At 40.3% G+C, this 25,389-nt stretch overlaps 3 protein-coding genes across 3 annotated transcripts; 2 read left to right on the forward strand and 1 right to left on the reverse strand.

The window, feature by feature from the left end:
* Nucleotides 1-5,244: 5,244 nt before the first annotated feature.
* Nucleotides 5,245-5,682, forward strand: LOC138905403 (uncharacterized). Its single transcript, XM_070193923.1, has one exon. The coding sequence runs from the start codon at nt 5,245-5,247 to the stop codon at nt 5,680-5,682; it is 438 nt and encodes a 145-aa protein (XP_070050024.1).
* A 9,301-nt stretch (nt 5,683-14,983) lies between these two features.
* On the forward strand, nt 14,984-18,791 carry LOC104111596 (protein RER1A-like). The gene is made up of 3 exons (XM_009621329.4): nt 14,984-15,670; nt 18,076-18,256; nt 18,367-18,791. The coding sequence occupies exons 1-3, from the start codon at nt 15,297-15,299 to the stop codon at nt 18,418-18,420; spliced, it is 609 nt and encodes a 202-aa protein (XP_009619624.1). The 5' UTR covers nt 14,984-15,296; the 3' UTR covers nt 18,421-18,791.
* A 25-nt stretch (nt 18,792-18,816) lies between these two features.
* Nucleotides 18,817-21,358, reverse strand: LOC104111593 (UPF0481 protein At3g47200-like). The gene is made up of 2 exons (XM_009621328.4): nt 20,148-21,358; nt 18,817-19,784 (listed from the first exon to the last, which is right to left on the reverse strand). The coding sequence occupies exons 1-2, from the start codon at nt 21,092-21,094 to the stop codon at nt 19,136-19,138; spliced, it is 1,596 nt and encodes a 531-aa protein (XP_009619623.1). The 5' UTR covers nt 21,095-21,358; the 3' UTR covers nt 18,817-19,135.
* Nucleotides 21,359-25,389: the final 4,031 nt, after the last annotated feature.

The raw sequence follows: 25,389 nt of genomic DNA on the forward strand, positions 1-25,389 counted from the left end.
ACACACACATTGGCACATAACTCACTCACGATCAGACTCATCAAAACTTTCTAGTCAAAGCAGTTAAGCAAAGTTAAGATCATACAATTTAAGGCACTTATCTATGAGTCAAGAACTGAGCCTAGGCGTCACAACTAAGACACTTACTACTCTCAAGGCACAATAAGGTCAAGAGCAGTTATCTCTATTTAACACCAGTACAAGACCTTCTTATTCCTAATAAAAGAAAAATTAACTACACCCGGTTCAAGCACAACTCTTGGAAAAGAACCGCGACATAAAGAAAAACCAAGGGGGAATTATTACACTACCGACGAAAAAAATAAAACAAAATAAAAGAAAATCTTTTTGTTCTTTTTCCTTCGACTTTAATCCCTCAAGAAACATGTCGATGATATCCATCGTTGGGAAAAATTGAAAACTTTAATTTTTTTTTAAAACTTTTCTATCTCTAACTCCTACAACGAACAAAAAAGAAAACTAATATACGCATATACCTACATACACATATCCCCACCCCACACTTTAAGTTGTGGCATATCCCCATGGCACACAATTAAAAAGCATAAAGTAAAGAAAACTTCCCTGAACATCTAGTCGGGTTCTGAGTCGAAGTCGGGCTCCATTCCTCGCGCCCGAACTAACGCACACATCCATGCGGACAACTTCTTCTCAGCCTTTTTTGGGTACACCCCACACTTATCTTTCTCGCTCACCACAACCTTCTCTTTTGAGCCCTTTAACTTTCACTCAACACTCGTAGTTGGTTTGTCCTTTTGTGCCCCATTTTCTACATCCATCTTAAAAGTCACAGTCTCCTCACCAACTCTAAGCATGAGTTTCCTCTCATGTATATCTAATATAGCTCTACCCGTCGCTAAGAATGGTCTTCCTAGGATGAGAGGGACCTCCTTGTTTTCCTCCATATTACCACTATAAAATCCACAAGAAATACGAACCTATCCACGCGAACTAATATATCTTCCACTATCCCCTCGGGTGTTATAGTCATTTGGTCTGCCAGCTGTAAAGATATGGTTACAGACCTTATCTCTCCAATCTCCTTCTCCATTTTCCTGTAGATAGATAGAGGCATTAAATTAGTTGAAGCACCGGAACCACATAAGGATTTATCAAAATTAATAGTTCCTAAAGAGCAAGGTATGGTAAAACTCCCTGGATCTCCACACTTTATTGAGAGTTTATTTTGCAATATCGCGCTGCAATGCTCTGTGAGCTTGAGCACTGGAGGTCTCCTCTATTTTCCTCTTCTTTGTAAGGATCTCTTTCAAGAAATAAGCATAAGCAAGCATCTGTGAGAGAACTTTTGTGAATGGTATGTTTACATGAACCTGTTTCAGCACATCCATAAATCTCTCAAACTGCTTGTTCACCCTTTCTCTACTTAGATTTTGGGGAAAAGGTAGAGCAGGCATAGGTTTGCTCTCCTCAAGTTCCTTCCTTCTCGAGTTTTCTTCCTTCTTCTTTTTCTCAACTTCCATCTGGCCTTTCTTCTTCTTATCAACATCACTTTTCAGCTGCTCCCCACTTTCTTTTTCAAGTATCATATCGTTTTGGATTGGGGGTGAGATCTTTCAAAGCTTGCCCACTTCTTAATGTTACAACATTCACTGTTTCTTTGGGATTTCTTTTTGTATTAGCTGGGAGCATTCCTGGGACCCTCTCAGACATTAGAGTAGCTAGTTACCCAACCTATCTTTCCAGGTTTCGAAAAGATGTGCCCATTTCTTTGATAGCTGCACCATGGGCGTCAAACCTCTCATCTGTCTTGATAATGAAGGTCTTAATTAGATCTTTCATGCTAGGTCGATTAGACTGTGGAGGCTGATACTACTGCCTCTGCTGATTTTGAAAACCTGGAGCTCCTTGTCCCTGGGGTCTAGAGTTACTTTGCCGCCATGAGTTCATGCTACCATTTGGTGAGTTCCACGAATAGCCTCGGTGCCTCTGTCCCATAGGATTGAAATTATTACCACTATGGTAGTTGCCTCTATCAAAGCTTTCCACAACATTTACTACTGCATATGCAGCTATGTCCTGACACTCATGCGTTGGATGACCTATTCCACAGAAATACCAAATTGGTGATGGTTGACTCTGGACCTTGGCTAAGGTCAGATTTCTTATCTCTTTAGCCATGGTGTCTAGTTGGGCTTGCACTGATGTATTGGAATCTACTTGATGAACCCCGACTGATTTTCTTCTATCATTGCTCTCAGAAGGCCACTAGTTAGCATCTTCAAAGAGCTCATCAAGTAGTGCCACAATCTCCTCATGAGTCTTCTTCATTAAAGGACCACCAACTATAATGTTCAGAGTTCGTCATGAGGGAGGTGTTAGTACATCCCAAAAGTCTTGGATTTGCATCCACAATTCAATCCCATTATGCTGACACTTCCTCACTATCTCCTTAAATCTTTCCCAAGCCTCGAAAACTGTTTCGGTGTCCGTCTGGCAAAATTTGTGAATTTTCTTTCTGAACTTCACTGTTTTTTGTAGCTGAGAGGTATTTGTCATGAAACTTTCTAGTCATATCTTCCCATGTCCTGATCGACCTCGTTGGTAAGCTACGAAGCCAGTGTTTTGCGTCATCCTTCAGTGAAAAGGGGAATGCCCTTAAGTAGACTGCATCCTTTGATACTCTATTGTATTGGAAGGTGTTCATGATTTATTCAAAGTCCATCAAGTGAGTGTTAGGATCTTCGTTCACCTTCCCTATGAAAATGCATTTGTTTTGGATAGTTTGAAGCAAGCCTTGCTTCAACTCGAAGTTATTCGCTACTACTGGTGGAGATCTGACACTGGACAGTCCCTGATTGTAGACCGGTCTGACGTAATCACCCAATTCTCTACCAGTCCTGAGTACCGCATTCTCGATCTGATCTTCAATCAAGGGTCAATTCAGATTGAATCTTCGACCCCCATCATCATGGACGGTCTCATCAGCGGCTCTACGGGTTGCCTCAGCTGCTATCCTTACAGCTTCTTCTCTCTGATGTACTGCTTCTCTTGCAACTAGATTTGCCTCATCTTCACCGTTATTAGCCATGTGTTCTTGGGTTGAAGGTTTCCCCAGGAACTTTCCGGTGAGTTATTTCTCTTTACTCAACTTTCGCAGACTCTTTTATATGTCTACGATGTATGGAATCAATTCCTTTGAAGAAGATCGAGTCATACACCAAAGGAGTCAATCTGTTGAATGCACACAAAAGAGGAAACCCATGAAGAATAAAAAATAAAAAGAAAATAAAATAAATTCCTGAATTAGCACGAAACACTATTTTGAACACTATTGATTGCCAATCCCCGGCAACGACGCCAAATTTTGACGAGCGCAAAACACACACTTAAATTATGCTCGCTAATCAAAGATAGTATAGTATAATATTGTATCCACAAGGATTGGATTTAAATAGTATTCTCATAGTTTCTAGCTTGATTGCTATATAGGTGGATCAACAATTGAGATTTATATGATTAATAATTAAAATTAACTAAGAATCTAAAGCTATTGACTAGTGACTATCGAGACAAGGAATAAGCAAATAAGGTTATCAATGAGAGAATGTAGAGTTTTGATAGGATATGTGCAAGATAATTGTTCGGGATCTAACTCTAGATAATTCACTTCTAATGTTCAAGTGAGTCTCTCGAATTCACTCAATTATTGGTTCAAATGTTCAGCAGAAACTCCTCTCTCGATTAAGCCTTAACCTCACGAGACAAACCAAATTAAGCACTATGAAGATATGTAAGAATGCGTAGTGGATTGGTCTTTAGGAAAACCTCTTTCGATTATTCTCCTAACTAGGTTTAATCAATGATTCAACTAGCCTCTTTCGATTACATAGAAGAATCTATGAACTCAACCAACAATATAATGCAAAGATATCACAAGTTATGCCTCTCTTGATTACATGAACTAGTGAATATAGATGCAACAATTAAATCTTCCAAAATGATTCAATACATAAAACTAGAGTTATAATCCACAAACAATCATCAATACACCAAATCCATCAAACCCTAAAGGTAACTACTCCATAGACATGGAGAAATTCATCACAAATATAATTAAAGTATAGGAAAACATAGATTCGATCCAAACTCGGGTCTTGAGTGAGGAAGGAATGATGAAATCCTTGTGCTTGTGTTCTTCCAACTCATCCTTAGCTTTCTTAGGTCGAAAGTATGTCAAAAGTCCTCTCAAAAACGTGTTTCTAGTGTATTTATACCAAGTAGGAATGATCCCAGATGAAACTACCCTCTTTGAGGCGAAGTGGGAAAACCTACAAACTTTTTGCACTTCATGCGTCGCACTATGCTACGCAGGGTGCGTAGCATTAGTGCAATTTGCTCGGATGTAAACTCTCTAAACCTAGCTTGTCTAATAAAATGTTGTACTGATGCTACGCACTATGCAAGCATTAGTGTATTTTTCTGTCAGACCCAAAAGCTCTAAGTCTCTGAACTTCTGAAACTTCTAACGAAATTTTGTAGTAATGCGATGCTTAATTCCACGGCTTATGCGATGCGCTAGTACTTGTTTATTCTAGCCCTTGCTCTCTCTTCTAACTTTCGTATGCAATGCCGGTCCATGAGCCCCGGACGCGATTCCGATTTAATTCCTTGGCTTTTACTCATATTTCAAAGCTCTAATTATTCAATTTAGCTCCAGAACATCTTCTTAACTCGGCATCATCTCCTTGAAAGGATAAAACATACAATCAGTGCAAAACATTATCAATTAAAGCTTAAGCAGAAGTAAAGTACAGTGAATTGGAGTGCAATAAGTGACTAAAATACGGGATTATAGCCGACCATCAAAGGTGATGGTGTGAGCTTGTGGCTGATTTTCGAAATGTTGCAAGCTCAGCAAGCGACATTAGCGCAGTTCCAGAACCAGAGCCACACCCCTAATAGGGTCGAGCCCGAGCAGACCAGGGAAAATACTCGATAGCATGAACAAATTGCTGTGGAACTAGGAGAATTCGGGCTCTGGGAAACTTCCGAGGTGATGAAGATGCTCGAAGCATTGACAAAGCGGGTGTAGTATGGCGAGAAAAAGATAGGGGCCAACGACAAGAAAGTGGAAGCTTATAAATCCAGGGTCGATCAAATTCCGGGAGCACTACCGATATTGAAGGGGTCGGACTCTAAAAAGTTCATTCAGAAGCCTTTCCCCTGAGCGCGACACCTAAGCCGATCCCGAAGAGGTATCGAATGCCCGACATTCCCAAGTATAATGGGACTACGAATCCAAATGAGCATATAACCTCCTATACATGTGCAATGAAGGGTAATGACCTGGAAGACTATGAGATTGAGTCGGTGTTACTGAAAGAATTTGGGGAAACCTTGTCTAAGGGAGCAATGATATGGTATCACAACTTGCCTCCAAATTCTATTGACTCATTTGGTATACTTGCAGATGCTTTCCTAAAGGCCCATGCCGACTCCATCAAGGTCAAGATGAGGAAGTCAGACATTTTCAAGGTCAAGAAAAGGAATAACGATATGCTTATGGAGTTCGTGTCGAGGTTCCAGATAGAACATAAAGATCTGCCCCCGGTCGCGCATGATTGGGTCGTTCAGGAATTTACTCAAGGGCTTAACCCCGAAGTTCCGTGTCTTCTTAACAGTTTAAGCAAAACTTGGTAGAGTACCCGGCGGTCACCTGGGCCGACGTCCACAACAAGTATCAATCGAAGATTAGAGTCGAGGACGACCAACTCAGGGCCCCTTCGGGGTCCGTTTATTCCAACAGAACCAATGATAAACCTAAGAGGATCATCGATCAGAAGCCAAGGTTGGTCCGAGATCGATACTAGCCGTACATGGCGGATCGAAGGGTAAACGGATCTGGGCGCCACCCGATAAGGAACAACAAGAGAAATAATCAAGGACCGAGTAGCCCGGGCCTGATGAGCAAGAACGGGTTTGATAGGTCACTCAGGAGTAGGGAAGCACCGAGATTATCGGAGTATAATTTCAACTTATACACTGCAAGTATAGTGTCATCCATAGGACGTATCAAAGAGACTAAGTGGACAAGACCACTGCAGTTCGATCCCGCCCAGAGAGATCATAGCTTAGTGTGTAAATACCATGGTACTCATGGTCACATGACCGAAGACTGTCGACAGTTAAGAGAAGAAGTAGCTCGATTGTACAACAATGGACACCTTCGGTAATTCCTAAGCGAGCGAGCCAAAAACCACTTCATAAACAAGGACACCAACAAACTGGTTGAACAAGAGGATCCCCAGCACGTGATCAACTTGATCATTGGGGGAGTGGATGTCCCCTAAGGGCCAATAATATTACGCACCAAAGTTTCTATCACGAGAGAAAAATGCACCCGGGATTATGTCCAGGAAGGAGCCATCTCGTTCAGCAACGAAGACGCCGAGGGAATCGTCCAGCCTCACAATGATGCACTGGTAATATCCATACTTATCAATAAATCTCAGGTTAAACGTGTTTTGATTGATCCATGTGGCTCGGCCAACATCATCCAATAGAGGGTCGTAGAACAACTGGGTTGCAGGACCAAATCATACCGCGGTTTGGGTATTGAACAGATTTAACATAGCGTGCGAGACCACAAAGGGTGAGATAACTTTACTGATAAACACTATCGGGACCACCCAAGAAATAAAGTTCTACGTGATCAAAGGGGATATGAGGTACACCACCTTGTTCAGAAGGCCATGAATTCACAGTATGAGAGCGGTGCCTTCGACCTTACATCAAGCGCTGAAATTTCCCACTCTAGGAGGAGTCAAAACAGGCTACGTGGAACATCCAGCCGCAAAAGGAAATGTTCGTTGTCGATGAAGTTATCCCGGTGCCCGCGGTTTCAACATCAAAAAGCAGGGAACCGGCCAAAGAAAAAGAAACTAAATAGCAATCAATGATACCGGCCTTAACCGAGCCGGAAACACGAAATGAGCACAAAACAGACGATGAGGATGATTACGGCGTCCCGAGATCATTTATAGCACCTGATGACACCGATGCCACCAAATCAATGATCGAGGAGATGAAGTAGGTTATATTGATCGAGCACCTACCAGATCGAAAGGTATATCTGGACACGGGATTAACCCCCGAGTTCAGGAAAAAACTTATTGATTTTCTTAAAGCTAATGCCGATTGTTTTGCCTGGTCCCATCTAGACATGACAGGGATCCCACCGGAGGTAACAACTCATAAATTGATCTTGGACCCAAAGTTCTATCGGGTTAAGCAGAAAAGAAGGCCACAGTCCGAGATCAAACGTGCGTTCATCAAGGATGAGTATCTAAACTTCTGAAAATAGGTTCCATCCGGGAAGTTAAATACGCGGATTCGTTAGCTAACTTAGTAGTCGTTCCTAAAAAGGAAATAAACTTAGGATGTGTGTGGATTATAAGGATCTAAACAAGGCATGTCCGAAGGACTCTTTCCCTTTGTCTAACATTGATCGAATGATCGACGTGTCGGCCGGACACGAGATACTGAGTTTTCTCGATGCTTATTCCGGGTACAACCAAACTCGGATTGATATACACATATCAGGAGGTTAGTTACTCTTAATAGTTTGGCTTATCATTTATCGGCTTTTAAATGTATTAATTCGCTAGCCACCCGATAAGATATCGGGCGAATTTGTATCGGTTTTGATATTATCGGGCGGTTTATCATCCTAGCTTTCCTTCCAACCTGCTGTGTCTATATCAACAGCCTGCCCAAGAGTCTCATTTTCAGAGGCATACTGGTTATGAGTCTGATCATCGAATATTCTACCTTCACCTAAAAGTCTGCATTCTTGACAATTTATCTCGTTTTTGCCCTGCAGCTTAGGCAGTACCCAACTGTTGAGAAAATCCCGCCGCATTATTTTCCATCTCCAGTAACTATCAGGAATTGACAAATTACAATTGAACATTTATAAGCTGAGACACTTGAGTGACAGGCTAGAGTTTGAAATGTATTAAGTGGTTGACAATGAATTAGTTCCTGGTGAAGCAAGGCACAAATGCGCACAGAGTATATAAGTACATACACACAAATGCACATTGTATATATCAGTAAGCGTTAAGAGACAGAAACGAGCTATCTCCATCATAATTCAATTGCTAGTAAGAGACGAGGTTTCCAAATCAATAATTCCAGTAGAATATATATATATATATATATATATATATATATATATATATATATATATATATGTATGCCTGAGCTCTCGAGCCGGTTGGCCAAATGGGCCATAAAAATTAGCGGGTACGATATCGAGTACAAACCCCGAACCTCCATAAAATCTCAAATTAGGATATGCGGTAGAAAAATGGATGATCTATTCTCTTTTTTTTTTTCAAAAAAATCATCTTGGAGATTTGGCGGATTTTGTGTCTGACTTTACGCCGGCCTTGGTACCCGAGGTCGAGCAGGAACTTTTGCTCACTTCAGGGATTAGTTCGGGGATCTTGACCCTACGCTAAGGGATGTGGGCTTGGAATCGTATTGAAACCACCTACGGGTAACGTAATTAGATAGTCTATTAAAACTATAAAATTGACTAACAACGAAGTCGAGTATGAAGCTATGATTACAAGTCTAGAACTGGCTAAGAGCCTAGGGGCCGAAGTGATTAAGGCCAAATGTGACTCCCTCCTTGTCATAAATCAAGTCAACGGGACTTTCGAAGTAAAAGAGGAACAAATGCGGAGATACTTGGATAAGTTGCAGGTGACCTTACACCAATTCAAAGAATGGACTCTACGACACGTACCTCGAGATCAAAATAGCGAGACCGATGCACTGGCCAACTTGGGGTCGTTTGTCGACTCCGATGAATTTGACTCGGGGGCAGTGGTATAACTGATGAACTCGGTGGTAGAAGAAGGTCACACAGAGGTAAACTCGACAAGCTTGACTTGGGATTGGCGAAACACATACATAGACTACATGAAGATAGGAAAATTGCCATCGGATACCAAGGAGTCGAGAGCCCTGTGCACCAAAGCTGCCAGGTTCAGCTTGGTCGAGGGGAAATTGTTCAGAAGATCCCTTTTTGGCCCACTAGCTAGGTGCTTGGGTCTGGGGGAATCTAACTATGCCATGAGAGAAGTCCATGAGGGCACTTATGGGAACCACTCGGGAGAGAATCCTTGGTTCGTAAATTAATCAGAGCCGGTTACTACTGGAACGATATGGAGAAAGATGCGAAAGACTTCATACGAAAATGCAACGATTGTCAAAGACACGCCCCGTTGATTTATCAACAGGGAGAGATGGTTCACCCGATCCTATCACCATGAACATTTATGAAATGGGGGATGGACATCAATGCCCCCCTGCCATGGGTGCCCGGTAAAGCCCAATACATACTACTCATGACCGATTATTTCTACAAGTGAGTCGAAGCTCAGGCATTCGAGAAGGTTCGGGAGAAAGAGGTCATCGACTTCTTCTAGGATCACATCATATATCGATTCAGGATACCAGCCGACATCGTTTGTGACAACAGAAAGCAGTTCGTCGGCAGCAAGGTAAGTAAGTTTCTGGAAGACCACAAAATCAAAAAGACATTATCAAAACCTTACCACCCTAGTGGAAACGGACAAGTGCAGTCAACAAACAAAACTATACTCCAAAACTTGAAAAAGAGATTGGCTGAATCGAAGAGAAAGTGAAAAGAAATCTTGCCCGAAATCTTGTGGGCATACCGAACGACCTCAAAGTCAAGTACCGATGTGATCCCATTCTCTCTAGTCTACGGTGGAAGCCCTAATCCCGGTCGGGGGGGGGGGGGGACTGAGCCTGAGGTTCCAGTATGCTACCGTAATGTCAAATGGCGAGTCCATGACCACAAGTTTGGATTTATTGGACGGAAGGCAAGAAGCCGCCTTGGTCCGGTTGGCTGCCCAAAAGCAGCAAGTGGGGAGATAATACAACCAAAGAGCTAACTTACAACATTTCCACGTCGGGGACTTGGTGTTAAGGAAAGTAACGCTACACACCAAGAACCCAAATGATGGGAAACTAGTCCCGAACTGGGAAGGTCCGTATAGAGTTGCCGGAATAACCGGGAAAGGTTCGTATAAACTCGAGTCTGGAAACGGTGTATAACTACCTAACAACTGGAACATGGCTCACTTAACGCGTAACTACTGCTAAAGTACAAACACAAATCCCTTTGAAATTTGTTATGCTATGGACTAACTTATGTAGGTACTCAGCCGAGGGCAAATTTGACAATCAGGTTTGAAAGCAAGTGTTGTACTCTTTTTTCCTTGAACTGATTTTTTCCGAAGTGGGTTTACAGCAAGGTTTTTAACGATGCAACAGTAAAACATGCTACCTTAGTTTTGAAGGCCGTCCTAAAGCCGAAGTTGCTGATCACTTATACCGTACCAACAATATTCGATCCCTCAGAAGTTCGATCTCAAATACTGTGGGCCATTACCCCCTAAGTTAGGATCCTCAGAAGGTGTTATTATTTGATATTAAAAGCCAAGGCTTGATGATTAGGATTCATTGTAAGGGTCAAATGAACTGTACCCATGTAGCTTATTCTTGCCATAGCAAAAAGCTTATGCATCTCCGATTATGTACTCTACATGCAAATCAATGAAAGAAATTTGCCCTCTATGTTTTATCACTACGTATTTGCACTATCAATACATTCGTTGAGTCATTTAGAATAAATAACGGATCCTTAATCCTAGAGCCTATGGGCCACCCTAAGTTGGGGATTGTTGTCCGATAAAAAGATTGGACAACTCGGGCTATTGAATCATGGAGGCACCGAGCCTATTAGGCAGGGCCCGTACATGAAAGGCTACGACCAACTTAAAATACCTCGGAGACGTCTAAGTCTGTACCCAGAAAGTAAGGTCCTTACATATGATTAAAACCTATTAAAAGGTTGCCCTCGGCAAAACACCGTCGTGTCTAAAACATTCAAGTATCTTAAAAGGATTCATTTTTATCAAGTATTTCGAAGCCTAATCAACTCAGAGTTATTATAAAAATCAGGCCCCTTTAGGGCTTCGGGGGAACGAGTACTCTAGATTGTGTCCAATTTTATGCTAAGGCATTAATGACGATCTTCAAATAAAAGGTTGCAAATAGATACTGAAAAATAAAAGACAAAGTATAACCGAAAGGAAAATTTTATATATTCCAAAAATATTTACAAAGGCATGGTAAAACGACCCCAAAAATGAACGAAAGAAATGTACAAAAGAAAATGAAAAATAAGCTAAGTCATCTCCGCCTAATCTTCACCGGAGCCTGACTCAGCACCAGAACACTCAGGCTCATATAGCTCTCTTGCCTCGCCCCAACCCTCTTGGCCTCTTCAATCTCGGCCGATAGATCGAACCCCCGGACATGAATCTCCTCGAGGGTCTCCCTCTGGGATAGCCGCAGCGCGCCTCGGCTATTTCCACGTCGGTTTTGTATTGGGCCAGCATCTCCTTGACCTCGGAGGAATCGATCGAGGATGCCTCTAACTTGGACTTCAGCGCAGTATACTCTCGACCAAGATCATCCCGTTACGAGCTGAATCCAGTTGTGCTCAGAGCTTATCATTTAGCCGAGACCACTTGTCGGTCTTATCCTTCGTCAGCCGGAGTTGGTCCTTGACCGATGCCAACTCCTCTTTGGTGGCCTCCTTTTTTGAGTCCAAAAGGTCCATCCTGTTCTTTAGTGTCTCGGCCGAAGCTTTGAGCTCGTTCATCTCGGCCCGGAGCTGGTCAATCAAGTCTATCTTCTCTAGAACCTGCGAGGTTGCATCGTTAGCTACTACGCTTAACCTCTCTTTCTTAATCGCAAATATCATTACCTTCTTGACCAGTTCGGCATGCTCCCGTTTCATGGATGAAGCCTCCCTTTGAGCTTTTTATAGCTCAACTTGAAGAATGAGGGTATCCTTGAGGCCCTCGTCTTTTTATTCGCTGAGGACCTTGTACATGTACTTCTGCCATATTTTCTCCTTGAGCTCGAACTCGAGCTGGCTGACTTCCATCTGAGACTGATGGAAGCTTTCATGATAGAGCACCGAAGCCTAAAATACAAATCAATAAGATCGTAAATATACACTAAAGTTAAAGAGTTGCATGAAGGGCACAAGGAAAGGGAAACTTACCCGGTTCAGTGCCTGTTGTGCCTCATTAGAGAGGCTCGGTGTGCTCACCTCGTTCTTCTTCATCTGATCCTCTTCGGTCACTAGGCAACAAAGATAATTGGCCACACTAACCAGTTCGGACAACACCCGATTATCCGCCGGGATCATAAACACGACGGTTCTTTTACGGTCGGGATCCATGCTCGGAGCAGGGAACTGCTTCACCAGCTTTAGGCTCAAACTCGGCTTGCTTGCGTCCAACGACATGACTTTTTTTGGGATCTCTAGGTGACCGAACCCGGAGTAATCCTCCAACGCGCCGATGTCCATACCATCAAAAAATAGGTTGAGGGCCTCGTCTGCGGCCCGTGTCGTCTCGTTTGGCTTTTGCTTGACGGCCTGAGCCTCATCAAATAAGGACTCTATATGTGATGACAATTCCGTGATGCCAATGACACCGTAACCTTCCCTCGGAGCAGGGGTAGTTTCTTGGGGGACCGTAGCCTCTGATTTTCCTTCTGGCTCTCGAGATAAAGAGGGGTCGGCCTCTCGGTCGCTTCCCCCAGTTGTCGCCTGCTCTTCATCATCAATGGCCGGCCCATGAGCGACGAACTCTAGTTCGTCATCTTCAGGGTAATCCCTAGGCTAGTAGAGGGAGTCAGAGTCCGGTACCCTGGCTTGGATGCTCTTCTTATTTCTCTTTCGAGCCCGGACCACTACTATTTTCTTCTTGGCTTAGACGTTCGGGTAACCTGAAGACTTTCTCTTTCTTCTCTTCTTCTCCTCTTTCTTCGCAGCATCCTCAGGCTTTCCCGAAGCGGAGGGTTTATTAGGTGAGGACGAATCCTCGTCCTCATTTAGCGCCCGAAGCTTAGTGGTCTTGAGAAAACATACGAAAGAAAGAGAGGGATTTAGTGAAGACGACAGTTGAGTATGTAAGTAAGTTTGGTCAGGAAGAGCACTCACCATGGGAACTACCCGAGGTAGACCTCGTACCTTCTGCAAATGTCGAGGACTTTGGGGTTCACAGGGGCAAGTGTGCAGGGGTATGTGTAAACACTTAGATACCCCTCCACATGTGTGGTGATGTCCTTGTCAGGATCAGGGACAACTACTTCTTTGCCCTCCCATTTACAGTCCTTCCGAACCGTAGGGAGCATGTCCTCGGTGATGGAGCATATGTATCTCCATACCTCCTCGCTTCGATTATGTTAACTGGAGGCTTTCTCGACCTTGAATTCATTTTCAATAGATCAGCCTTCGGGGATGAAGTTCTTCAGGGGAGGTTCCAGGGCCACTTCTTGTATGACCACCTCAACATTTGTGGCCAGGTTAGAAGTTGAAGGGATGGTCTATTGAGGCACAGATTTCGAAGTCTTCGCCATCGGATTCTGGGAAATATGAAGATTTGAAGGTGATGATGAAGATTTGAAGATGATGATGAAGGTTTGAAGGTCAAATTTGAAGGTTTGAAGATGGGGAGTGAATATTTGAAAATAGAAAGATGAAGATATAAAGGTATATAGAACAATGTATGAAGATTTGAAGGGGTTAGGAACAAGTGAAAATTTCGGGGGTAAATTAAGAAGTTTTGAAATTGGAAAGTAAAAAAGTAAAAAAATGATCGAAGCTTTTATAGAGGGGGAAATCAATGCGTGACGTTTCGCATTCGAGAAAGGTCAACCACTGGCTGACACGTGTCCGAAGTCAGAACGACGTGACTGATGGGACGTTTCACTGACCCGTCAACTCGGTTATAACGTATGGGAGAAGGAACCGGGGTCAATTAATCGCTTCCTGTCGCTTCGATAAATCTGCTCTCCGAAAAGCGAGGGGACTAACTGTGTATGAGTAAAATCGGGGGCAAAATGTTTTTCGATTCCCCGATAAGGAAATAAAAGGAAAACACGGTTCGACGTAACTACAAGCAAGGCCGAAAGACCCCTCATATCGGAACCGAGGAGGAGTGAACGATGTATCTGGGATCGGATACGACAAAATAACGGACCCAGACCAAGTAAAATTTTGAGACCACGGGAAAAAGAGAAACGGTTAGGCATGATAAGTAGGAAGCCGTAATATTCGCCCTAAACCGGATATTACGGCGCGAATCCCGTCCGATATCAACTGCAGATCGGCATTTACCGGAAAAGAAGATTTTTACCTTATTTAGACTTGTATTAGGACTAAAATTTTTCTATTATATAAAGGGAAGAGTTTCTTTTATTTTGACATGTTGTTGACACGCAAATCAAAACAATAAATATTTATTTTTAATTTCTAGCTATTATCCAAAGTGTTCTTCAGTTATTCTCTTCTTTAATCGCAACCGAGCTTATATCGAGGGTCCGATCGAAGGAAGAATTTCAGTGTTCAACTTGAGATCAGGCTTGATCACCACATGATGATTGGTTTGATCGTTCATTTTTTCTTTAATTTAATTACTTATTGTTATTAGATCATTCGTATTGAATTAAATCACGTATCTTTTAAACCGCGTACAAATTTAATTGTTACTCATTTTTGAAGGTAAACAGATTTAACTATCAATAGATTATTTTTTTTAACAATTAATAGGATAAAAAAATTAATTAATAGTAAATTCTAGATCATTTCTAGCATTATGCATGATATTAAGGATGTTTTGAGCTTTTTCGTTGTCCAGGATTGCTAAAGTATGCATCAGACTAGAAATAGGGCTGTTGAAACATATGTGAAATCTAAAACAAGACAAGCATTTCAATTAAGGAAAATAGATAATGTTAATTTAAAAGAGAAGTAAGATTAGCATTTTGGTAACCTTGCATCACTTCGATGTAACTAAGTCCTAACCTAACTAATTTTCCTTTATATCAATTTGTTAGTTAACCAAATCATTTCAAGGGAAGAAACAATTGGTAATCAGAAGAAGTTTTGTGCGTGGGTTTTCGAAGTTTTCCAAATTGAAAGAGGAGCACAGGCGTACACAGATAATCTTAAAATTTTGCACTACTTGATGTCCGTCACTGCTTTGGAGTTTCACAGAGAGAACGCAAGAAGCGTGCGGGCATAGCATTCTTCCAAATTTTACTCTATTTTCTCAGATAGGAACACACCGCGCGTGACGGCATAAGTAACTAAAGAGTAAAGCGATCTAAGAGAAAAACACACTCACGTCATGGACATCAACGGCGCCGGCTCCATCGCCGGCGATGCTTCCTCGTCTACTCCATCCACTGGTTTTACACAATTGACAGCATCTGCTTCCCAGTCGTTCCAGCACTTCCTGGATAAAACGACGCCGCATGTACTCTACCGTTGGATCGTGTTCGTCTTTATCGCTGTCTTGTATGTAGTGCGCGTGTACCTGTTGGAAGGATTCTACGTTGTCTCCTACGCCCTCGGCATCTACATCCTTAACCTCCTCGTCGGCTTCCTTTCGCCGCAGGTTGACCCGGAGGTCCAGGATTTATCCGATGGCCCGACTTTGCCAACCCGAGAAACTGACGAATTCCGCCCTTTTGTTCGTCGCCTCCCTGAGTTTAAGTTCTGGTGTGTTTTCTGTCAATTCCTATCCCTCATATCTTTCGCAACTTTTGTTAACTTAATTTTTAAGTTTTATGTAGGTGATCAGAGATTAACACTTGAGTTATGTTTATGCGCTTTGTTATCTTCTGTTTGTTTTTGCAAAAATATACCATTTTTGGCAGAGGGATGGGGAAATTGAAAGTAGTTAATTAGGATTTGGAACTCCTATTTAAGTAGATTATAATTAATAAGTAAATAAAAACTACTACTAGATGATAATGATAATCGTAGACAATCTATTGATCTTTCTCTTAATTGCATCCTCATTATTTTTAAGTTTGAGTTAAAAATCCTAATTATTTATTCTTTAGCTATCCAGGGGCAAGTGATACAGTTTCCCATTGTTTTTTGGCATTGCACTTAACTCAAACCTGCAATCGCTTAGCTAGATTAGTGAGGGTTTGAGATTTTTTAGGGTTAACATGTGATGTTTAAGCAACTACAGGCTTTGATTACTGCATTAAAAGTTGTCAGTGTAAATTCTATAAATAACTACTAATTGCATTATAATCTTACCCCAAAAAGAACTGATCTTGATCCATACTCTTCATTGATGTAGAATCCAGTGTTGAATGTGGCGGGCTGGTGTTTGTGTGTTTGTTAGTGAAAGATTTGATGTTGCATGTGATATTGCCGATTTCCCATGACTTACCTTTCAGTTTTATAATTTCATCATCTTTTCTTATACGTTTAAGTTATATATCTGGTGATGTCGAAGTGAGCATTGTGATATGATTATATTATGGACTAGTGTATCTTTGTCGCCGTCAGTGTAACTTAATACCTGGGGTGGATACTTGGTGGTGCGGTACTGTTACGATGTGGACCTTTTAAGTAGGAAATGCTCCTCTATAGTAAGTTTCAGTTGCAAAAATTGTTCTTTCCAAACTGTAGATGGTTATGTCTCTTGAGCTAGATATAGAGCAGCAAGATTAGTATGGTTGTGAATAACAGATTGTAAGAAATTGCGAGACATATGATGTGATAGTTTTTGTCTCAGGTCATGAAAATAGTTAAAACCTTATTTTGAGATTCTTTATCAACAGTCAAGACTATTGATGTTGGAGCTAACAAAAGTAATCCTCACTATCTCTCACTTCAACATGTTCATAGGTGTCTTTAAGTGATAATTTTATTTTATTTTTGTCTAAGTGATAATTGGAATCAAATTAGAACCCCCTTCCCTCTCCCCTTCTGTCTCTCGACACACACAACAAAATAAAGCTATGTTACACTTTATGCATGCATGAAATAATAAATCTGCATGTGTAGTGCAGGATTATCGTAAAACTGAAAGCTCCTAACAGAAAAATGGAGCAACCGTCCATTGCTTTGATATTTATATAGTCAGTGATGGTGTATATATTTGGGAACCATGGTCTCGTCTCTCTATCATGTATAAACCAGATAAATTTGCAAGCATTTACTAGCATTTCACATATTTCTTGTGGCTGGCCATGGTTATTTTTAACATTCTGTACATATGGGAGTTTACATAGTAAGGGATAGACCTGGCATGCTTGATGCAAGCTGACGTTCTTTTCAATTCTTCAGTCAATGTTTGTCCGTCCTCTTGTGGCACCGTCCGAAAGTCTGTTAGTGCTAGGACATGCTTCCTCCCACAGCAGGTTGAATTTCTACTAACCAAAGGAGCAATTTGATTGAAATTCCAGAAGTATGGCTTACTTTCTAAGTGCAATATATGTTTACCTCATTTCATAGTGAGCTACATACTCTGCTGGTTGAGGGGTGATAGTCTGATAGGGTTCAAATGAAACTAGGGAGTTAAAAGGCTTCATAAATTATAGGACCAAAACGTGCTGCTGCTCAAGTATTATATATTATTGAAAACAAGAAATGGATATGTATGCAGCTGGATGCCCCTTGATAGCTATGTGACATTTTTAGCATTCTTGTCTAGGGGCTAAAAAGGATAGCATTTTTACTGCTTCACACCCAAATTTGTGGAGTTGTTGAATGATTGTTATTTATATTGTCGTGCTTGCAACAGGTGCGTACTGTTGACCTGAACCTTTCGCTGACTTTTGTAGTTTTTATGGTCCATCGTCCATCAAAGAGGGAGATTGTACAGAAATAGTCAAATAGCGTGTCTCTCTGTCTCAATGGGTATTTTCGTGTTTACTTGCTGCAGAAATCAATAGATACAGTCCCTTGTTCGACATTTTTGTTCATTTCCCCGGCTGCTGATCTATGCTAACTTGAAAATTGTAATAATCCGTTAGGCCTGTCCTTTGTCATCCATGTCAAAATAAATTTTATATGCCATAACCTGTATAAGCAGCACATAAAGCATGTCTAATTTTTCAATGATTTTGTGGGCATTGATTTTTCTGTTTTCCTGTGTGAAGGTACTCAATTACCAAGGCTTTCTGCATTGCCTTCGTGTTAACATTCTTCAGTGCATTTGATGTGCCTGTCTTTTGGCCAATTCTCCTTTTCTATTGGATTGTGCTGTTCACACTCACAATGAGAAGACAAATACGACACATGATAATATATAAATATGTGCCGTTCTCTTTTGGGAAGCAGGTTAAACCTTTCTTATCTAACTAAATTTCTCTTGCTTTCGCCTTTGTTTTCATAATTATCCTTTGTGATTGAGAATTGTGTTTTCATCCCTATTCCCTCCACCCTTTCAGCGGTATGATGGCAAGAAAGCAATTTCATCAGAAAGTGAAGATCTTCTCCCTTAGACTGGAACATACAGGTCCTCAGCAGCTGCTTATTCTATGGAATACATCATGCAGCTGCCAGTAATCTTTCTTTTCTGCTTCAATAGCCAAAGATTTTCTAGGATATTAATGGAAGTGGAAGAAACTGTTAGGGGAATTAGCATCGAGGCGATGATCGTTGCTTTGCCTCTGGGCGTTGTTCATATTGTATTGAAATCTTAATTTTCCATGTGTGTAGCTTTCTGCAAACCAATGTCATATAGTACCTTCGATCAATTTTCCACCTAACTCTGCAGAGAAGCCTGCCAATGCTTTTGTTAGTTGTCTGCAGGCTTCTGCTGTGCCAGAAGCTTCTCTTTAAAGCAAATAAATATTTAACTGTAGTTAGTAAACAGTGAATCAGTGAGATCGACAATGTTCCAGATGTAAGTTTCTAAAAAGTTTAAGTATGGCAGAAACCATTTGAATCTTCACAATTACAAGTGCACACCAATTTGTGTTTAGAGCACGGTCTGCCAAAGACCGTGGCACACCCCCAAAAAAAAAAGGAGAGAAAAAACAAAAAGAACTTTTCTGGTTTTCCATTGACCAGTCAAGTGTTTAAGAACCAAAGAAGGGAATAATAATCCAAATGCCGGTGGAGCAAGGCGGTTGTGGCCCTGCGTCTTGGCATATACAATGTATATTAGCTATTGTGTATTAATAGTAAAAATCTGTCTGAAGAATTGATTGAGAACTATTGAGGTGGTCTGTAGTAGCCATAGACTCCATAAAACGTTTGTGCGAAGGTGAACAGTATCAAAATAACAGCAGCAATGAAGGAGATAATTGCCCATGGGTTGTTGAAATACTTGTGGCTTAAAGTAGCACGCCAAGCATTCCACCTATGGTCATAGTACCTGTTAATTTGGTCAGATAACTGTGAAAGGTAACTGTCATTGATGTCGAAAACGACCTCTTGACAAAGTCGATTGAAGAGGTCAGCAACTTCCGCGTCATTACCAAGCCAATGCTCAATTATTCCACAATAATGGAGGTAACTAACATCCTCTGGCGAATCGATCAAGTTGTCCAAGAAGATTACGTACGAAGTTATGTCATTTGTGCAGTCAAGATGGCACTGCTCAAAAGCAATCAGGTTGAGGAAAAGTGACTTTGTACCATCATGGATTAAAAGCCGAGGCATTTTGAGGATTCCATTCTGAAATTTAACGTCCCAGAACCGATCAGTCTTCCTTTTCTTGAACTTAACCCCAGCGTCTTTTAGCTCCGAAACACAATGAATCAACTGCTGCCTGCGTTTGTCTGCAACCCGATTCGAATGTGACCAACGCTTGATCCACGTCCTAGGTGTTGGCTTAGGCCCTGTCTGCAAAAGGCTCCTCCTGAAAATAGAGGTATCAAAATCAACTCATTTTTAGCAACCGATTAACCCGTTCAAGTTTGAATGAGTTGGGTTATGACTCTTGCGTTGACTTAACCCAATTGCACCCAAAATAACCTACCGGGTCAAAATGTAATCCAATCTAAAACATACAAAATCAAATGTGGAGCTTGAAAAATATGTAATTTTTGAAGAACTTAACTGGAAAAAAATTACATTTGTTTTTATTATTTTTTTCACAAACAATTTTATTTTTAAAAAAAGAGGAGAGGTCAGCAGAAATTGGATTATGACCAGAACAAACTCATGATCAGTTTATTGACTGAACCTATTTTGATCCAACCCGCACATTTGTAACTTTTACCTGAAAACATCAAGGCAATGAAGTCCACCAAGGTCTCCCAATGGATCAAAAGAAGCAGAACGTCCCATAGAAGACTTGAATTTGTTCAAGTCACTCTGTGTCAATGGCTCATCAGTTGGCATCAATGGATCAAAGAACCTTAAAGCTAACCTTGCTACAATACCTTTCTCATCAGGCATTTCAGATTGAATCCCATACAACCGATCAAGAATAAATAATGGAATTTGATTCTCAATCATGATCATATCTCTCTGTATAGAATGCATCGATCCGCGCATCGCGAAAATCGGATCATTCCTCGCATAACCAAGATGCTTGAATCCACCAGCAACTCCACAAAATAGCTCAAGAACAAAACAAGTGTCAAGAACCATCATTTCAACAAACTCATTGCTGCTCATTGTAATATTCCCTTCATAACAAGCGCGTGCTTTCTCTTCAAGCTCTCTTACTGCATCAAAATACAGTTTAATTTCTTGATTTGTCCGCTTGAGGATGTGGTAAACGGCTCGCCATTTATGGCGATCCATATTGCGTAGGCGTCTTTTGCCGTGGTGATAAGGACCAAGAGAAACAATTTGAGGAATATAAGCTTTATCATCATCTTTGCGCAAGCTTAAGGGGACTCTGTAAATGGAAAGTTTAGCCCATGATCCAGCATCATTATCCTGCTTAGCTTGCTCTAATTTCTCCTTAATGCTAATTACCCATTCGGATTCCGGTGATTTAGGATCCTCTTCTAAAATAGGTGCATTTTCCTCAATAGTAACTTTCAAAGAATCAGATGGCTGATGTTGTTCTTTATGCAACAGGGGCAGTTCTGGAAATTCAATGGATCTGCTGGTGGTAGGAGTAGGAGCATTTTGAAGTCCAGCATCAACTGTTTCTTTGAGCTTAAGGGTAATGAGGTACCAACTCAAAAGATCTTTGTTGAATACTGCAACCATTTTGATCTTTGGCTTGCTTTCTACTATTTTTCTTCAAAAGATAGGAATTTGGATCATTCTATTAAAAGCAAGAAGAATGCTTTGTTGGATTGTTTATTAGTTTTAGGGCAACTTTAGCTTGCAAGTAACATGTCGTTTTCGTTATAATGTGAATAGAAAGTGATGATTGTAAGATGTTGAAGTTGACCTAATCCAACTGGGGAATATGCTGCCTAATGGGGGCATTCTTCACTATTTTAAATGAACTGTTGTTCACGTTTTTTGCCTAAAGAATAATACTATGATCTTGAGCTCTCTGTTATCAGTTCTGTAGTGTAATTTGTAAGTGCTCACCCTATTAATTATTTTCCTAAGTTTAAACTCATTCCTTATTAGTGTTGAACTTGGCTATTTTTTGCGTGGTCAATGGTCATCTTATTAGTTTGAAGATGATGCTCCATACGTATACCAAAAAACAACAAATTTTTAGGTAGACAATAATCTTTTAGCAAAAAGTAAACAAGAAAGAAATTAGTATTAAACTACAAGGGTCACATCTGCCTTAATCTATTTGACCCACCAATTAAGGTGTGAAAGAAGAAAAATGAATTAGCTCATGATGCAATTTTTTTTTAAAAAATGCAGTGGCTAGTATTTGCTAAAACCAGCTGTTGACAGTTCAGATATACGACCCATTTAGCCCTAGTTATATCATTTTCATCCAACCTGATCACCTCTTGATCAAGATAAAATGTCTGACAAATTTCACTTTTTATAATTTTCCATATTCGTTCACGTTCTAATTTGTCAACAGACAAAATCAAGGATAAATTATTGGAGTTTTGGTTACATAACATGATGTTTTAAATACTTTACTATTAAACTATAATTGAAAGGAATTTGTGAAATCCAATTCAATTGTACTTGGACAATAGTAGTTGTTGATTTATTTTGGCAATTTTTTTAAGATTCACTCGCTATAGAAATGCAGAAAGGTTGAGCTTGAGGGAGAAATAATTCCAAAAAACAAACGCCTGTCATAAAAAGAAATAAACACGAAGTTTAAGTACAAGTAGGGGTGCATGAAGAAACCCGATAAATCGCATCAAACCGATAATCCGAGTCAAATCGGAAAAAAAAATCCTATGTGGTTTGGTTTGATTTAGTTTGGTATGGAAAAATAAAATTCGACCATAATTGGTTTGGTTTGGTTTTAACTAAAATAAGTCAAACCGAAATCAAACCAACCCAATAGTATATTTATATAATTTTTAAAAATATTTTATACATATAAATATTTATTATAATGTAATTTATAAATATTTCTTAAACTTTTTCATAATTTTATCTTTTAATGTATTATTTCAAGTTTAGACTTAACATTCTTGAATGGTAAATAAATTTTAAAGCTCATAAATGTAGTAACTCAAACAAAGTTCAAATCAATACTAATGCTAAGAAAAGAAATTCAATTCAATATTAGGAATGTCGATAGTGTTGGATAATTATTTTAGTTTTACATTGGTTTATAATGAAAATGCATAACTTAGTTTATCTTTTTCTTTAGTGCTTAGTTATGTAATTAATATTAGTACTTATTAGCTATACTTATTTTAGCATGACCTATATAGTATTTTTAGATTATGTTAATTTTCATTATGGCTTATTGATTAGCAATATTTATTTTATGTAATTTTATTATTTTATCTTTGTTATTGAATATTTTAGTATAATGCTATGACTTATTTCATATTATTGTGTTAGTTTCTTGAAAAATACATCATATAGTTATATTTTACTAGGATTTAAGAAATATTTGGAGCACAAGTTACATATTTTATGCTATGAAGACTTTATCGGATAAAATTCGAAAACCCGAAAAAACCCGAGAAAAATCGAGATTGAAAAATCCGACTTTGCTGGTTTGATTTGATAATTGAAAAATTCGAACCAACCCGACCTATGTACACCCCTAAGTACAAGAATTCAACAATTCAAGTTCTAAACTCAGGTACGATTAAATTCTTGTTCTCAATTAAAAACTGTAATCAAATAAAAAAAAATGACACTTCAAATTAATTATAGCACCATAACAAGTTAACGACTCATCTTCTAGATATCTATACTGCATGCAATAACAGCAACCCAGTAAAATCCCACAAGTAGGGTGTGTGAAGGGTAGAGTATACGCAGACCTTACCCCTACCCCAGAGGGGTAGAGAGGCATACTGCATAATGCAAGTTAGCATAATAAAAACACTACTAAAACTAATTAATAACTTTCGGGGTCGTTTGGTTATAGTTTATGCCCAGAGAGTCTATATCTTAGAAAAGTAGAAAAGAAAAAAACTAAATACGTAACAAAATGAGGAGGTCTATGAGTCTATCATAATTGTTTACCCTTAAAATGAGTAACAATTAAATTTGTACACGGTTTAAAAAATACATAATTTTAATTTAACACGAATGGTCAAAGAACAACAGGTAATTGAATTAAAAGAAAGCAAAACGATCAAACCAAATGTAATGAAATTATTAAGCATGGCGTTAGGTTTAAATGCTAGAAGCCGGTTCTAATCGAGCCCTCGGGATGGAGCTCGGTTGCAACCAAATGAATGAACAATTGATGAACACTTGAACAATTGCTAAAAGACAAAAGTAAACTTTATTGCTTTGATATGCGTGCCAACAATGATCCAAAAAAATAAAAAGATTCTCCCATTTATATAATAGGAGAGTTTTAACTCTAATACAAGTTTAAATAAGGTAAAAATCCCTTCCTTCCTTTTTTCCTAAGAAAACACAATCTGCAGTTAATATTGGGCGTGATTCGCACTGTGATATCCAGATGATGGCGGATATTTTGGCTCCTTGATCGTCCTCTTTAATCGTCTTCCCTTTAACGTCGATTCTTCGTTTCGCTCGAGCTTGATTCTTTCCATGTTTGGCCATACTCGATTTCTGACGTATCATTCTTCCACCCCAGGCTCCGATATGTGGACACCCTCGGCCTTACCCAAGCCAGCGTCGAATCACGTTTTCCCTCGTTTCTTCATCGGAAAATCGGGGATAATTTTATCCCCGATTTTATCCGTACACCGATAGTCCCCCCACTTCTTGGAGAGTAGATTTATAGGAACGATGAGAAGTGACTAATTAACTAACTGCCCCATAACTTCTTCCTCGGCCACCGGCATTGAGGTGAAGCTTTCGGTAGCGGTCCCGGGACCTCCTCTTGCAGAGTTCATTCCCAGTGGTTGCTCCATAGATAACGACTTCAAGGTCCAGAAAGCCTCCACACAGGGAGACCGAGACTAGGAAGCGTGGAGGTATGTTTGCCCTATCATCGAGGAAATGCTCAAAGTGGTCCGAGAGGACTGCAAATGGGAAGGCAAAGACATAGTTGTTCCCAGTCCTGATGAAGATATCACGACGCATGTGGAAGGATACTTAAGCATTTATATGTATCCCTTTATGTTTGGTCATGTAGATACAGTGATTCTCGAGTTCTGTAAGAAGTACGAAATCTGCCTCGGGCAGATTCACCCGTCTTTTTGGAAGATTGTGACCCTCCTCCGCCATTTCACTAACAACACGGAGGAGCCTCGGTTCACAATTGACCATATGCTTCGAGTCTACAACCCCCATATCTTCCAGGGGGGATAAGGGTTAATCAAGCTTGCCCGTCGGGAAAAAAAAGCTCCCTTCTCCTGCATAGACAAAAACAGGGACCGAGGCTGGCAGGGAAGGTTTGTTCGGATAAAGACCGAGGATCTCATTCCTTCTGAGTTCCTACCATTCCCCGAGAAGTGGAACTCAAAACGTAAGTTTACTTCCTCTTAAGTTGTCAAAGTACTTTTTTGAATCGACTCTTCTCTCTCATTATTTGTTTTATTTGACATGCATCTGCCGTTCGAGTCCCCAATGCGGTCCCTCATTTTAGGGAGTGGGTCGAGGGCATATGCAAACAACTCACCTATCCTGAGTGTGAGTGGCGCAAGCTTTCCAAAGGCAAGTGGGAGGCTCGTTCTCATGGTAAGTGCCCTTCTTTTTTGGTTGAATTTTTCTTTGGGTCATTTTTATCTTGTCATTGTTATGACTAAGTCTTTTTCCTCACGCTTGCCCAAGACCACCAAACTTCAGGCAATCACCAAGGCCGTGGCCTCGACCCCGTCTGAAAAACCATTCGCTTCACTACAACCTGCTGCCGAAGCTGCTGCGAAGAAGGAGGATAAAACGCAGAAGAAGAAAAGGTCTCCTGACTCCTCGGATGCTTCTACTGAGGCTAAGAAGAAGAAAATGATCGTGGTTAGGGT

This window comes from Nicotiana tomentosiformis, chromosome 2 (genome assembly GCF_000390325.3).
Source record: "Nicotiana tomentosiformis chromosome 2, ASM39032v3, whole genome shotgun sequence".
Classification (NCBI taxonomy): Eukaryota; Viridiplantae; Streptophyta; class Magnoliopsida; order Solanales; family Solanaceae; genus Nicotiana; species Nicotiana tomentosiformis.